The 16538-nt window shown below is 45.0% G+C and overlaps 1 protein-coding gene across 1 annotated transcript in view; it reads left to right on the top strand.

The window, feature by feature from the left end:
- The window catches only part of LOC101143828 (F-box/WD repeat-containing protein 10), a 35249-nt gene that overhangs the window by 15156 nt on the left and 3555 nt on the right, over window positions 1–16538 (top strand). The window contains 8 exon segments of the mRNA XM_063700660.1: window positions 5637–5758; window positions 7622–7770; window positions 9371–9513; window positions 10765–10847; window positions 10850–10922; window positions 13256–13328; window positions 13330–13528; window positions 15930–15986. Coding sequence (XP_063556730.1) covers window positions 5637–5758; window positions 7622–7770; window positions 9371–9513; window positions 10765–10847; window positions 10850–10922; window positions 13256–13328; window positions 13330–13528; window positions 15930–15986 — 899 coding nt within the window.

Below are 16538 nucleotides of genomic sequence, written 5' to 3'. Positions count from 1 at the left end.
TGCCACTGCACTCCAGACTGGGCGACACAGCGAGACTCCGTCTCAAAAAAAACCAAAAACAACCACATATGTATATTTTTAAACAATATAACAAACACTCATGCGTCCATTACTCAGGCCAAGAAATAAGATACCACCATTCCCTAACACTCCCACTGTGCCCTTCTCTTCTTGCTTCTTCCTGCCAACCAGAGGTAATATTATTCTAATTTTATACTAATGATTCCCTTGCATTTCTTTATCATTTTTGCTTCCTTCTTATACATCTCCAGAAGTATTAGTTACTTGTGCCTGTTTTTGAACTCAACATAAAAAGAATCATATTTTAAAATTTTGTTGGTACCTCATTCTTACATGGAACTATGTTTTTGAGATTCTCCTATATGATGCAGGTGGCAGTAATTAACTTATTTTCACTGAGATACTGTATTAAATTGGATGATTGTATCGTAACTCATTTATTTGTTTTTCTGTTGGTGGACATTTGCATTGTTTCTATTTTTTTGTTTGTTTGTTTTTGTTTTTTGAGATGGAGTCTCACTCTGTTGCCCAGGCTGGAGTGCAGTGGCGCCACGTTGGCTCACTGCAAGCTCCGCCTCCCAGGTTCACACCATTCTCTTGCCTCAGCCTCCCAAGTAGCTGAGACTACAGGGGCCCGCCACCACACCAGGCTATTTTTTTTTTTGTATTTTTTAGTAGAGAAGGGGTTTCCCCATGTTAGCCAGGATGGTCTCGATCTCCTGACCTCATGATCCGCCCGCCTCGGCCTCCTAAAGTACTGGGATTACAGGTGTGAGCCACCGTGCCCGGCCCTTGTTTCTAGTTTTTAATTATTTCAAAGAATGCTGCCAGAGACGGGTCTTGGATGTGTCCCCTGGTGCCCATGTGCATGAGTTTTTTAAAGGTATATTCTTAGTATGGGAATTTCTAGGAAGGAGTACTAAACTGTTTTCCAACGTGGTTGTATTAATTTACATTCCCATTGGCAGCATATGAGAATATCTCTTCTTATATATTCTCACCAACACTTAATATTGACAGTCTAACAGTTTTGTCAATCTGATGGGTATTAAATAAAACCCACTGTGTTTTATTGGGGTTTAAATTTTAACTTTCCTGATTACTAATGAAGTTGAACACCTTTTCATATGTGTATTATTAGTCAGGGTCTCCAGAGAAACAGAACCAATACAATGTGTATATACATAGGAGATTTACTATAAAGTATTGACTTGTGTGATCAAGGTGGCTGGCAAGTCCAAAATCTGCAGCGTGGGGCCAGCAGGCTGGAGACCCAGGAGAGCCAACGGTGCAGATGAAGCCCAAAGGCCATCTGCCAGAGAATACCCTCTTGCCAGGACTATCTATTAACTTTGTTCATAGTATCTACATGAATTTTGTTGAACAAAAATTCTCAATATGGGCCAGGCGCGGTGGCTCACGCCTATAAGCCCAGCACTTTGGGAGGCTGAGGCAGGCGGATCATCTGAGGTCGGGAGTTTGAGACCAGCCTGACTAACATGGAGAAACCCCGTCTCTACTAAAAATACAAAATTAGCTAGGCATGGTGGCACATGCCTGTAATCTCAGCTACTCAGGAAGGCTGAGGCAGGAGAATTACTTGAACCTGGGAGGTGCCACTGCACTCCAGCCAGGGCAACAAGAGCGAAACTCGGTCTCAAAAAAAAAAAAATATCAATATGAATGTAATAAAATATCAGTTTATCAGGGTTTTTTTTTCCTCATTTCTGTGATTCTTCCGTCTTCTAGGTCACAGAGATATTTTCTAATATTTTCTTCTATCAACATTACAGTTTTATCTTTTGCATTCAGTTTTTTAATCTATTTGCAATTCAACCTTGTATGTGGCGTTAGGTAGGGTTTCCATTTTATTTATTCATATTTAGATAAAGTGAGCAGTTTCTCCCACACAGCAACTACTATATAACCTGCCACTTCCTCCATTGATTTGAGGTGCTATCTTTATCACATGGAAATTTCCCATATGTGCATGAGAATGTCCCTGAGCTCTCTGATCTAGTCCACTGTCTTTCTGTTTTTAATCAAAATCCCCCTCCTTGAAAACTGTTTGTTTTGTTTTTAGGTATGCATTTGGAGAATGTTTTAAAATATGACGGGGAGGGAAATTCTACTTTTCACTTTTCTTTTTCTTTTTTTTTTAAGACGGAGTCTCGCTCTCTCGCCCAGGCTAGAGTGCAGTGGCGCGATCTCAGCTCACTGCCAGCTCTGCCTTCCGTGATCATGCCGTTCTCCTGCCTCAGCCTCCCGAGTAGCTGGGACTACAGGCACCCACCACCACGCCTGGCTAATTTTTTGTATTTTTAGTAGAGACAAGGTTTCTCTGTGCTAGCCAGGATGGTCTCGATCTCCTGACCTCGTGATTCGCCCGCCTCGGCCTCCCAAAGTGCTGGGATTACAGGCATGAGCCACCGCGCCCGGCCTCACTTTTCTTTTTTATGTAACAGCTATAGTATATAAGTTTTGAGTTTTTGGAGTAAGTTTACCAACTTTCAATAAAACCTAACTAGACTTTTTATTTGGGTTGCATTGAATTTATAGATTAGTTTGGTAAACACACTCAATTAGATCATCTGTGTTCTTTCTTAGAGCCTTAAAGTTTTCTTCATAAAAGTCCTGTGTATTTTTACTTAATGCCTGTACACGTTATAATTTTATTACTATTGTGAATGGTATCTTAATTTTGCTTATATTTTCAAATTAGTTATTGCTGGCATAGAGAAACGCAATTGATTTTTGTAAATTGATCTTGTGTCTGGCATCCTTGCCAAACTCTCTTATTAGTTCTAAAAGCATGTATGTTTCATAATTGGTTTTTCTTTTTCTTTTTTTTTTTTTTTTTTTTGAGACGGAGTCTTGCTCTGTCGCCCAGGCTAGAGTGCAGTAGTGCAATCTCAGCTCACTGCCAGCTCCACCTCCTGGGTTCATGCCATTCTCCTTCCTCAGCCTCCCGAGTAGCTGGGACTACAGGTGCCCACCACCACGCCTGGCTAATTTTTTGTATTTTCAGTAGAGACGGGGTTTCACCGTGTTAGCCAGGATGGTCTCGATCTCCTGACCTTGTGATCCGCCCACCTCGGCCTCCCAAAGTGCTGGGATTACAGGCATGAGCTACTGCACCTGGCCAATAATTGGTTTTTCTATGTAGACAATCCTATCAACTGCAAATGACAATATATTATCTTTTTTTTTTTTTTTTTTTGAGATGGAGTCTCACTCTGTTGCCAGGCTGGAGTGCTGTGACGCGATCTCGGCTCACTGTAACCTCTGACTCCCTGATTCAAAGGATTCCCCTGCCTCAGCCTCCCGAGTAGCTGGGACTACAGGCATGTGCCACCACGCCCGGCTAATTTTTTTTGTGTTTTAGTAGAGACGAGGTTTCACTATGTTGGCCAGGATGGTCTCAATCTCCTGACCTCGTGATCTGCCCACCTCGGCCTACCAAAGTGCTGGAATTACAGGCATGAGCCACCGCGCCCAGCCAACAATATATTATCTTCTTTTCTAATGCCTATACCACCTTTTGTTTTTCTTTTCTTCTAACTTTGCCTAGACCTTCCAGTGCTGTGTCAGGCAGTAGCAGTGAGAGTGGGCATCTTTATCTTGTTCCCCTTCTGGAAGGGAATACATCTACAGTTTCTCCACTGAGCATAATACCTGCTGTTATGACTTTGGCTTATACCTTTTACTAAATCTGGAAAGTTCCTTCTTTTCCTATTTTTCTAAAAGTATTTATCAAATACCTTTTCTTGCATAAATTTAAAAAACCAACCTGAAGACATATACCACCATATTGCTAGAAACAGAAATTCAAAACATGCTTTCTTTCAGAGCACTGTGCCATCATTCAGTGCACTGTGGCTGCATTGTAGGCTCTGAGAAACTGGTAAGGCATTGGTAAGGCTGCAAAACCCTTGGGAATATTAGAAGAAAAAGCTTTAACATATCCAAAAAACTACAAAGACATATTAATCGTTTTTATGTGCCAAGCCTCACAATAACTCTGTGAAGTAAGTACAATTTTTTTTTTTTTTTTGAGACAGAGTCTCGCTCTGTCACCCAGGCTGGAGTGCAATGGCACCATCTCGGCTCACTGCAAGCTCCGCCTCCCAGGTTCACGCCATTCTCCTGCCTCAGCCTCCCAAGTAGCTGGGACTACAGGCACCTGCCACCACGCCCGGCTAATGTTTTGTATTTTTAGTAGAGACGGGGTTTCACCATGTTAGCCAGGATGGTCTCGATCTCCTGACCTTGTGATCTGCTTGCCTCAGCCTCCCAAAGTGCTGGGATTACAGGTGTGAGCCACCGTGCCCAGCTGTAACTACAATTATTATTCTCAGTTTACAGATGAAGAAACTGAGGTAAGTGGTAGTTCAGTAATTTGCCCAGAATCACACAGCTAGTAAGTGATGGCCCTGGGAGTGGACTTCAGGCAGCCTTCTCCAGAACCATTATCTCAGCATTCTGCTTTGTCCTGTCTCAAAAGCAGCCTGGCTGAAGTGGAAGCATCAATGGCAGTTGAGAGACCTTGGGCAAGTGTTCTTGTTAAAAAACAGATAATTCATCTTTGCTCCCATCTATCTCTTAGATATGCTCTATATGTACATAAATATTTTGGATCTAAGTGATTGGTAAAGGATTCTGTTGCTCTTGTTTGCAGATCCACTGTACCGTGGAATCAGTGCCATGGATTCTAAGGCTGGTGGTCATTCAGGACGCTTCTATCTAAAAACCACCTGACATTGATCAAGCATTTTGTACATGTTAGTCACTATTCCAGTGTTACCTCCACTGGTGCAGGGTTTCTCAACCTTGGCACTATTGCCATCTGGGGCTGGGAAATTCTTTACTGTGGGGCCTGCCCTGTGCAATGTAGGATGTTTAGCAGCATCTCTGGATTCTATGCACTAGATGCCAGTGGCACCTCCTTCCCTGCTTGTGACCACCAAAAATATCTCCAGATATTTCCAAATGGCCTATGGGGGTAGAAGTTACCCAAGATTGACAATCACTGTATTGGTCCATTTAATTCTTCACAAAAACCCTATGATGTAAATACTCTTTTTTTTTTTTTTTTGAGACAGAGTCTCGCTCTATTGGCAGGCTGGAGTGCAGTGGCACAATCTCAGCTGGCTGCAACCTCTGCCTGCCGGATTCAAGCAATTCTCCTGCCTCAGCCTCCTGAGTAGCTGGGACTACAGGCGCACACCACCACGCCCGGCTAATTTTTGTATTTTTAGTAGAGACAGGGTTTCACCATGTTGGCCAGTATGGTCTCAATCTCTTGATCTCATGATCCGCCCGCCTCAGCCTCCCAAAGTGCTGGGATTACAGGGGTGAGCCACTGTGCCTGACCAACGACTCTTATTATTATTTCCATTTTATCAATGAGGAAAGGAAACTTACACAGAAATTAACTTCCTCAAAGTTACACCAAATAGGTGCTGCAGCTGGGATTCAAATCCAGGCCCCTGACTCTAAGCTGAACCATGAGAATCTGCTGCCTCCCAACTAACTACTGATCTACATGGGTTCTACGCAGTATGATCCTCTGGGCCCTCAGGAACCCTCACATTCTTTTGGCCTGATTCCTGCAGATACTGGGATCTGAAAAGTGGGGTTTGCACACGAATCTTCGGTGGTCACCAGGGGACTATCACTTGCATGGACTTGTGTAAGAACAGGCTCGTATCTGGAGGAAGAGATTGCCAGGTAAAAGGTGAGAAAGAAGTGCCTTAAATTTTCTAAGAAGTTTCCCCCGACCCATGGGTTACCAAAATGCTTTGTTTTGCTCATTTCTATAGGCAGGCAGTCATTTATTCTTTATCATCCATCCATCCATCTACCCACCCACCCATCCTTCCTTCCTTCCATCTATCAATCAATCCATCCATTCAACAACTGTCTGTAGAATACCTACAGCAAGCTACACACTGAGCTAAGTGCTGAGGAGAAAAAAAATAATAGGATATGGCCCTTTAGATATAACTTTTTATTTCTTCAAAGGGCTCATTGTCTCCTAATGGAAGCAGATACATAAATATATAGTGGGGAATATAATAAGTCCATGAACAACAACGGCTGCCATTTACTGAGTACCAGTTTTGTGACAGATGCTTAACATACATTATTTAATCCTCACTAGAGCCCCATTGGTAATTTTATAAATGGGCCAAGATATATACATAAAATACAAGTGAAGGAAAGCATACTTACATAGTTAGGGCTAACCTAGCAGAAATGATTAAGCACATGGCCTCTGGATCCAGACTCCCTAGGTCCAAATCCCGGCTCTGCCACTCACCACCTGCAAGACTTGAGCAGGCAACCCAACTTCTCTATGCCTCAGTTTCCTCATCTGTGTAGTGGGGAATAATAATAGTACTTGTCTTGTGACGATGAGCATTCACACACCTTGAGTCATCGCCGGCTGTTAGTGCCATGTAAGTGTCAACTCTGGTTGTTGTTATATTTTGTCTCAGGCCACTTGTCCTGTTGCCTGAGGAAGAAGGTGCTTTTGGGGAGCACCTCTGAAGGAGACTTTAATGTTTTCATTCCTGAATTCATAGAGATCACTTTCAACTTCTTCCTTTTTTTTTTTCTTTTTTTTTTGAGATGGAGTCTTGCTCTGTGGCCAGGTTGGAGTGCAGTGGCACAATCTTGGCTCACTGCAACCTCTGCCTCCCGGGTTCAAGTGATTCTCCTGCCTCAGCCTCCCGAGTAGCTGGGACTACAGTCGCACGCCACCACGCCCAGCTAATTTTTTTTTTTTTTTTAAGTAGAGACGGGGTTTCACCACGTTGGCTAGGCTGGTCTCGATTTCCTGACCTGGTGATCCACCCGCCTTGGCCTCCCAAAGTGCTGAGATTATAAGCATGAGCCACTGGGCCCGGCATCAACTTCTTCATTTTAGAAAACCCTGTTCTGCCACCCACCCACCCACTCTCATCCCCACTACAAGATGCCAGGCAGTTGTTCTAACACAGTCTGTGTTGAAGCAGCAGTAAACCCACCCCTAGCTGTGACCATTTCTCCATAAAATTGAAAAGTCAGATTCAGAAGTATTTAAAAATGTAAGTGAGGGTAGATGACCTTCTTTCATTTTGGGGATAGAAGGTGTGGGTCAGGAAGACAACATCTGGGAAAAATGACAATACTACATGTATGCCATGATTTTCTTTTTTTTTTTTTAATTTTACCTGCCCCTACTCAAGCTGTATGCCATGATTTTTATGAAATCTACTCGATAGCAAGCATTTTTCAGGCTTGAGGAATCAGCTGATTAGAGATGAGCTGTCTAGCACTTGGGCCTCAAGGCTAAGTTCCAGGGCCGTAGCCAAGGTCTTCTGGATTGCGGGCTCCCTCAACCACCTGTATTCAGGGCGCTCTGTGCTGTGGGCACATGAGCTGTTGGTGAGCCTGCTCTGCGGAGGTGCTAGGCCACGGGAAGTCCTTCTAGAATCTGACTTGATGCGCTCGATGAGTCTTTGCTTCTGTGACGGGCAGCAGAACTCCACTGTAACCTTCCCTTTTCCCCCTTTTTCCCCACTCCCATGTCTTCCTCTCTCTCCTTCCTGTTCAGTATGGAATGTAGACACAGGGAAGTGCCTGAAGACGTTTAGACACAAAGACCCCATCTTGGCCACCAGGATCAATGATACCTACATCGTGAGCAGCTGTGAGCGAGGGCTGGTGAAAGTGCGGCACGTTGCCATGGCCCAGTTGGTAAAGGTGAGTGGGCAGTGGGCTACCTTGGCGGAAAGGGCACTGGGGAGGAGATGGATGGGCTCCCCCTACCTAGCTCCTCAGGTCATCCTAGAGCACCTGAGTATGGCCTTCAAGAAGGACAGTCCTGAAGCTCTAAAGGGGAAGGCCCCAAAGTGAGGCATTCAGAGTCCGTGGAGGGTAGGGGCTCCACCGCCCACATCATGACCCACGGTATCATGGGGTTGGTAGAGGAAGGCTGCATTCTGACTCAGCATGAGATATGGGCTCAGGGCCTTCTAACAGCAGTGGAGGTGAAGTACCTTTTTCTCCTCCAGAGTATTGCACTCTGTAGGGCCAGGCGCAGTGGCTCACACCTGTAATCCCAGCACTTTGGGAGGCCGAGGCTGGCGGATCATGAGGTCAGGAGTTCGAGACCAGCCTGACCAACATAGTGAAACCCTGTCTCTACTAAAAAAAAGAAAATACAAAAAATTAGCCGGGCATGGTGGTGGGCGCTTGCAACCTCAGCTACTTGGGAGGCTGAAGCAGGAAAATTGCTTGAACCAGGGAGGCAGACGTTGCAGTGAGCTGAGATCATGCGTCTCAAAAAAAAAAAAAATTCTGGCATGGGGTGAGGAGATGAACAAAGCATTTTTTCCTAAGGAGAAAACACTGGGGGATGAACTGAGATTTTTTTTTCTCCATGCTCTCTAATGAAGAGAGAACATGGATGGTCTTGAAAGTGATTGGACGTTCACGAAACATATTCTTGCTGGATCTGAACCCCTAGCCTTAGCGGGTGGTGTTGATATATGATTTGCAGCAGGAACACAGGATCACAGTGAAAAGTGGCTGGCTTGGCCTGTGGAATTTCCCCACCAATCTTGTCACTATGGCCAATCCAGCGGTTGCAGGCACAGGGATGGCCCATGTGCACTCTGGGTTCTGGCAAGGAGCTGGGATGGCACACCTTACCTTCGTCCTTGTCACAGCAAAGGACAGTGATTTCTGGCCCTCTCTAGTGCTCCAAGAAGGTAGTGTCTGCCCCAAACACAGACCCACCAGGAGCAAGGCCCCACCCTGATCCCATTCCTCCTTAACCCGAGAGAGAGCTCTATGTGGAATGGACTCCATTGGCCTTCTTTTTTTCTTTTCTTTCTTTCTTTCTTTATTTTTTGAGACAGAGTCTCACTCTGTTGCCAGGCTAGAGCACAGTGGTGAGATCTTGGCTCACTGCAACCTCCATCTCCCTGGTTCAAGCGATTCTCCTGCCTCAGCCACCCAAGTGGCTGGGATTACAGGTGTGTGCCACCACGCCCAGCTAATTTTTGTATTTTTAGTAGAGACAGGGTTTCACCATGTTGGCCAGGATGGTCTCAATCTCCTGACTTTGTGATCTGCCCGCCTCGGCCTCCCAAAGTGCTGGGATTACAGGCATAAGCCACCGTGCCCGGGCTCCATTGGCCTTCTTAGAGCAAAAGCAGGATTAGCTCAGGTACCTACCGAGTGAATGGCAGTCACAGATTGGTGGGGGGTGGCTTTGGGATTCATCTGAAGAAGCCTCAGCTTTGGTTCTTGGAGGAGTCACAGTCTGAGTTGAAGACAGTGGTATCTTTTCTTGCAGACTCTCAATGGCCACGAGGGAGCCGTGAAATGCCTGTTCTTTGACCAGTGGCATCTCCTCTCAGGAAGCACTGATGGCCTGGTCATGGCCTGGAGCATGGTGGGGAAGTACGAGCGCTGCCTGATGGCCTTCAAGCATCCCAAGTAGGTGCCTGTGAAGCCCGGAGCGATGAACCTGGTGTCCTTCCCTTCCCCGTCATAGCCTAGACTGCAATCATTGGCAGACCTTCTGCTCCCTGTAGACATCGTGTTCTCTGCACCTCACCCTCTCTGCTTCCCTCCTCTTCCACCTGGGACCCATTTTTCCCCACCATCTTCTCTGTCTGACTGTTAACCTCTTCCACTCTCCCTTGTTTTTCTTGTGAAGTAACTATAGAAACTGGGGGTTTTGAGAAGTTATTGAATTTTTTTTTTTTTTTTTTTTGAGACAGAGTCTCGCTCTGTTGCCAGGCTGGAGTGCAGTGGCACAATCTTGGCTCACTGCAAGCTCTACCTCCTGGGTTCACTCTATTCTCCTGTCTCAGCCTTCTAAGTAGCTGGGACTACAGGCACCCACCACCACACCCAGCTAATTTTTTGTATTTTTAGTAGAGACGGGGTTTCACGGTGTTAGCCAGGATGGTCTTAATCTCCTGACCTCATGATCCACCCGCCTCAGCCTCCCAAAGTGCTGGGATTACAGGCGTGAGCCACCTTGCCCAGCCAATAATACTATTTTAAAAAGAATCAAAACATTAAATAATTCTCAGCATGACTATTGTATAAGTAAACGCTAGGAATCAAATTGCAAGAGACAAACATGATCATCTATATGTTAGATAAAAAAAAGATAGTGACATCAGCCTTTTTGTTTTGTCATCTTGTGGCCCTGTGACCTAATTGCAGGGAAAGTAGCTGCAGAATGGGAAGAGGTATGTCTTGAGAGAAGCTCACGGTTTACTTCCACAATTATAAAATGACAGCAGGCCGGGCATGGTGGCGCACGCCTGTAATCCCAGCACTTTGGGAGGCCAAGGTAGGTGGATCACCTGAGGTCAGGATTTCATGACCAGCCTGACTAACATGGTGAAACCCCGTCTCTACTAAATACAAAAAAATTAGCCAGGCGTAGTGGCGCATCACTGTAATCCCAGCTACTTGGGAGACTGAGACAGGAGAATCGCTTGTATCTGGTAGGTGGAGGTTGCAGTGAGCCAAGATCGCACCGTTGCACTCCAGCCTGGGCAACAAGAGTGAAACTCCATCTCAAAAAAAAAAAAAAAAGGCAGCAAACACCATTTCGAGGCCAGTTATGGCCAGTGCCGCTCAATCACACACAAAATGCTCCCAACCTACAAACAAACCCAGGCATTTTACGAGAGGATGGGTACTGCCTGCTACTCTGTTCCCTTCCAGGGAGGTGCTCGACGTGTCCCTTCTCTTCCTCCGGGTCATCAGCGCCTGTGCAGATGGCAAGATCCGAATTTACAGTTTCCTCAACGGAACTGTATGAAGGTGATAAAAGCCAATGGCAGAGGCGATCCTGTGCTGTCCTTCTTTATTCAGGGCAACAGGTGGGTGGTAGGTGTGGAGGTCAGAACTGTGAGTGATTCTGTTGGATTTTTTGATTTTTTTCCTCCCCTGGGATACCAGCCCTGGATTTGCTGTCAGGAGGAGAGAGTGTGCAATGCCTGTCTACAATTTTGGCTGGGTGGAGCAATAGTCTTGTGGTGGGGACTAACAGGGCTTTGCACAAAACTTAGTAATCAGGAAGCAATCAACTGTTCATTTTGACTTTTTTTTTTTTTTGAGACATAGTTTCACTCTGTCGCACAGGCTGGAGTGCAGTGATGCGATCTCGGCTCACTGCAACCTCCGCCTCCCGGGTTCAAGCAATTCTCTGCCTCAGCCTCCCAAGTAGCTGGGATTACAGGCACCCACCAGTATGCCCGGCTAATTTTTAGTATTTTTAGTAGAGACAGGGTTTCACCATCTTGGCCAGGCTCACCTTGAACTCCCGACCTCGTGATCCACCCGTCACGGCCTCCCAAAGCGCTGGGATTACAGGTGTGAGCCACCGCGCCCGGCCTGTTTTGACTCTTAATTCATCCTAGGTGTTTGTGGGAATTGCAGTGGGTGCAACATAACGCTTCTGTAAGGACCACAGTTCTACCAATGTGCAGCCCCTGCTTGCTCTTTGATCATGCCTTTGGCTGCCTGAGAGCTCTGTCAGCTATCTTTGATGCCTCACTTCTAATGCAAAGAGACATATAGGAGAGTGGAGGGTGGCAGCAGCGGGGGGTACAGTGGGGGAAAGCTGAGCTGGTGAGCTTACAAAACCTGTACCATGACTGACTGCATTGTATACAGTACTGTGCTTTGTATATGCGTAGATTCAGGGTGCTATTATATGAAAATAACCAAATAGAACTAACCTGTAAATTCTACTTCAAGCTCACTTGAGACATCTCTTAATGTCCCTAAACCATATTGCCTTCCTTTTAGTGAAACTTTATTAGTATTATTTACCATCTTAAAGAGGGCAGCCTGGTAATAAGGCTCAATTAATGAACACTTTTGAGTCATGCTGCTAAAAAAAAAAAAACAACAAAAAAAAACACAAAACTCTGGCCATTTTTTACTCACAGCATCCAAAGAAAGGTGTTTTTCTTTCGGCTTGAGTGAACGTAAGTCTAAAAGGGATTTCTTATTGGAATGACACCCCGCATTCCATTCCAGCAGTTCCAGCCAAAACAAGTTACTTTTCTAGAGAGTTTATGCTGTTGGTTAAGGTCTCAACATTGCAGCCTTTTGAAGCAGAAAGAAACCTGTACAGAGTATTTTCATTTCTTGTTTATAGTTAAGGGAAGAGCACAGAAAGGGGAAAGCCGCTTGCTTGTAAAACTGGTGGGTTAGGGAGGCAGTGCTGCGGGGGCACAGGAAGGGGACAGGGAGGGCGAGTTCTGGAGCTCTTTTGTCTATGGAGCATTAAAGTGGGGATCAGAGAAGTTAGAAATCATCTGACTTTATAAAGTATAGATGTTCTGTCTACATCTAGAGTGTGTGCAGAGACCCTGGAGTGACAGCGTGGAGTGTGTGGTGTCTGTGTAGAGGGTCTATGAAGGAGAGGAGGCCTCCCCATTAGAGAGCTTTCCTCATTCCCAGCAGCAATAGTAATATTGGGTTTGGAAGCTGTGCTTAAAACAAACAAACAAACAAAAACACTGAATTTCAAGACATCTGTGTGCAGAGTACCTTCTTGGCACCCTAGGTACGTGGCTCTCACTCCAGGAACAGAAATTCATTTAAAAGCATTTTAACTTGAGGCCAGGCGCAGTGGCTCGTGCTTGTAATTCCAGCACTTTGGGAGGCCGAGGTGGGTGGATCATTGAGTCCTGGAGTTTGAGCCCAGCCTGGGCAACATGGCAAAACCCTGTCGCTACTAAAAACACAAAATGAGCTGGGCGTGGTGGTGCGTACCTGTAATCCCAGCTACTCAGGAGGCTGAGGCACGAGAATCGCTTGAACCCAGGAGGCGGAGGTTGCAGTGAGCTGAGATCATGCCACTGCACTCCAGCCTGGGTGACAGAGCGAGACTCCTTCTCAAAATAAAAAAATAAAAAAAAATAAAAAAGCATTTTGACTTGAGAAGTGAAACAGTCGGAACATATGTGCCCTGATCATGTTTATTTTTTAAAGAAAAGAGTGACAAAGCTAATGACTCCTGCTGCATGGCCTGGTAACTTTCCCCACTCTCCACCCTCCAGCTGCCTACACTACTAGTCTGTTTGGTCATCACCTGGGCACTGTTCCTTTAGTCTAAAGACCGGGTAGGATGGTAACTGCAGTGCATCTTTCGGTGGCCTCCACACTCCTTTTGTGGACAACCCTGTTGTTTCGGTTCCAGGATGGTGGTCAACACAGAGAGCAATGTTCTCATGTTCCAGTTTGAGCACATAAAGTGGCAGTATGCCGTGGAAAAAAACAAAACAAAAGAAGAATAAGGAGAAAGAGGAGAAAAAAGAAGAAAATAGTCTCATGGAAATTCTCTCTAAGTGTAATATTCAGGTTCACAGCCCAAGAGAGTCTGTATCCAGTAAACAAACTGTGATCCAAGAGCTCCTACCAGGCAAACCTCCCAAGTCCCGAGTACTCCTGAAGCCGGCCAAGTTCTCTTCAGGTAAAAAACTGAAATACCAGCAAGTTCAGTGATAATCCACACAGCAGGTCGGGGTTTGGTGGGGGTGGTGGGAGACGGGGAGGACTGGTTCCTTTGTGGAATATTTTGGCCAATGGTTTCCTGAGGATATAAATCCTAACCCTCCAGGAAGGTAGGAGCCATTCTCTCTGATCCACCAAACAATTTATCAGCCAGTTAAAGGGAACATTCTGGTTTGCAAAAGCTAGATTTTCTTTCTTTCTTTTTTTTTTTTTTTGAGATGGAGTTTCGCTCTTGTTGCCCAGGCTGGAGTGCAATGGCACAATCTCAGCTCACCGCAACCTCTGCCTCCCAGGTTCAAGTGATTCTCCTGCCTCAGCCTCCTGAGTAGCTGGGATCACAGGCATGCACCACCACGACTGGCTAATTTTGTGTTTTTTTTTAGTAGAGATGGGCTTTCTCCATGTTGATCAGGCTGGTCTCAAACTCCCGACCTCAGGTGATCCTCCCCGCTTGGCTTCCCAAAGTGCTGGGATTATAGGCGTGGGCCACCGCGCCCGGCCTGCAAGAGCTAGATTTTCAAACTTATAAGAATCTTTGCACAGTAGATAAGACTAGCCTTAATACTTACCACTGAAACAAAAAGCAAGCAACCAATACCCCCACCCCCCAAATTCAAAACATATATTACATAACTATTTCTTCAAGACAGAGACAGAAGTTGTTATAAGCAGAAAAATGATCTGTGCAGAATGTATTGTTTTTAGACCTGAGAGATAATGTTTGTAGCTGGAAAATCTTACGTATAAAGCAGGTGTGTGTGTGTTTGTGTGTGTGTATGTAAGTGGGGGTGCAGGCATGGCCAATGCCATTTATAAGACATCCAAATAATACATTATGTGTGGGTTAGAGTAGCAAGACTCCTTCCTTTTACCAGCCCTATATTTGGCATGTGAAATTGGATCCACAGATCTATAGGGAACAATGATAAATCACCCCCAAGCATATCACACTACAAATAGTCAGCTATCTCTTGAGAGGAGGGAACTGAGAGTGTTAGCTAATGCTTAACAGTAGGAAAATTGGGTGGGAGGGGGAATCAGGATGGGATCTAGGCCTTAGAATTGCCAACCTAAAATAATCAAAAGATTCAGGATCTAGCTAAAAGAGTTTACCCGAGTGCAAAGTTTGAGGGCAGCATCCAGGGACACAGGGACACCAAAGACTAGTGACCAGTGTTCCTGGAGTGGGGAAAAGTGAAGATCCTTTAAACAGACAAAAACAGAGGTGCTGAACAGAATTCAGTTTTCCATACAAAGGCTAACATACAGATGTAAGACTAGATCGGCTACTATTGATTATACTCTAATGGTTGCTTAGCATTCTGCTGTAAAGAGGTGACAATCACAAGGGGAGTTGCTTAACATTCTGCTGTAAAGAGGTGACAATCACAAGGGTGTCTATCTCCACATCATTTAGTCTTGGTTTCAATGAAGAATAGAGAGTCTGGTTAATGGAAAAGACCTCAGCACAAAGGTCTGGAAGGAATGGTCACGCACCAGAGCAGGAAAACAGCTGCGCTATGTGACTCAGTTTCCAGGGCTTCACTTTTCCCTGTCACATACGTCAGTTTAGAAGTTTGTTACACTCTCTTTACTTTTCACAGACTCCAGGTAACTACTTGGTTTCATACGACAATGAACAATATGGTGTTTGGTAGAAAAATACAGTTAGATGGAAGGGATAAGTTCCAGCGTTTGGTTGCACGGTGGGATGACTACAATTAACAGTAATGTATAGCCGGGCGCAGTGACTCACGCCTGTAATCCCAGCACTTTGGGAGGCTGAGGCGGGTGGATCACCTGAGGTCGGGAGTTTGAGACCAGCCTGACAAACATGGAGAAACCCCGTCTCTACTAAAAATACAAAAAAATTAGCCGGTGTGGTAGCGCATGCCTGTAATTCCAGCACTTTGGGAGGCTGAGGCAGGAGAATCACGTGAACCCAGGAGATGGAGGTTGCGGTGAGCCGAGATCGTGCCATTGCACTCCAGTCTGGGCAACAAGAGCGAAACTGCATCTCAAAAACAAACAAACAAATAAACAAAAAACCAATAATGTATTGTATATTTCAAAATAGCTAGAGGAGAAGATTTGGAATGTTCCCAACACAAAGAGATGATAAATGTTTAAGATGATGGATATCCTAATTATCTTGATCTGATCATTACACATTTTATGCATGTATCAAAATATCACATGTACTCCATAATTATGTATAATTATGTACCCATAAAAAACAAGATAGTGATATTTTGTATAAAAATCAGTCCAATTATCAGCCCCATTATTATTGATTATATTATTTTATGCCCTAATTGAAGTATATAATGACTACAGCTTCTTCCTCAATCTCAATTTAGCAGTGTTAATAGAGGAACTTCAAAGTCAAGGAAAGTCAAAATCACCCCGAAGAGATGGTAAGAAGAGAGTTTATTCTGTTCATAAGGGAACAAGTGGCACGGATGGTGGGCAGGAGAATTTGGAAGCAAAATCCACAGCAGGAGATAAGACAAACAGTCATACTTAATTCTGAATTAGTGGCAAGATCCAAACTCTTTCTCTCACTCTAGTTTCGTATTGTTTTCAAGCAGGCCACTACCTTTGCTTGTCTTTGAGAAACTGGAATGAATACAATGCCTGGCTTCTCCCAAGAGTGACTGGTTTTCCTTAATTGTCCCTTTTCTGACTTGAGGCCACAGAGGGAGAACCTTTCTAAGGTTTGCGTTTCCAGTTTTTGGCTGACCGCCTGCCTCTGTTCCCTGCCAGCTTCCTCACTTCTTGGACTGTTATGTCATCAATCTGAGAAATGGGCACAATAAAAGAGAGAAGAGGCAGTTGAGGCTGGTTTCAGAGAGAATTTTAAGAGACTTCATTAGGAAGAAGAGAGATTTGGGGCAGGTGCTATATATGTGAGATAAAGAGATAAGGGAGAAAGAGAGATGGGGATGCACCTTTTAAGAAGTGTTGCT

This window comes from Gorilla gorilla, chromosome 19 (genome assembly GCF_029281585.2).
Source record: "Gorilla gorilla gorilla isolate KB3781 chromosome 19, NHGRI_mGorGor1-v2.1_pri, whole genome shotgun sequence".
NCBI classification, from domain to species: Eukaryota; Metazoa; Chordata; class Mammalia; order Primates; family Hominidae; genus Gorilla; species Gorilla gorilla.
The sequence above is the reverse complement of the archived record's forward strand: the minus strand, read 5'-3'. Positions and strand labels throughout refer to the sequence as shown.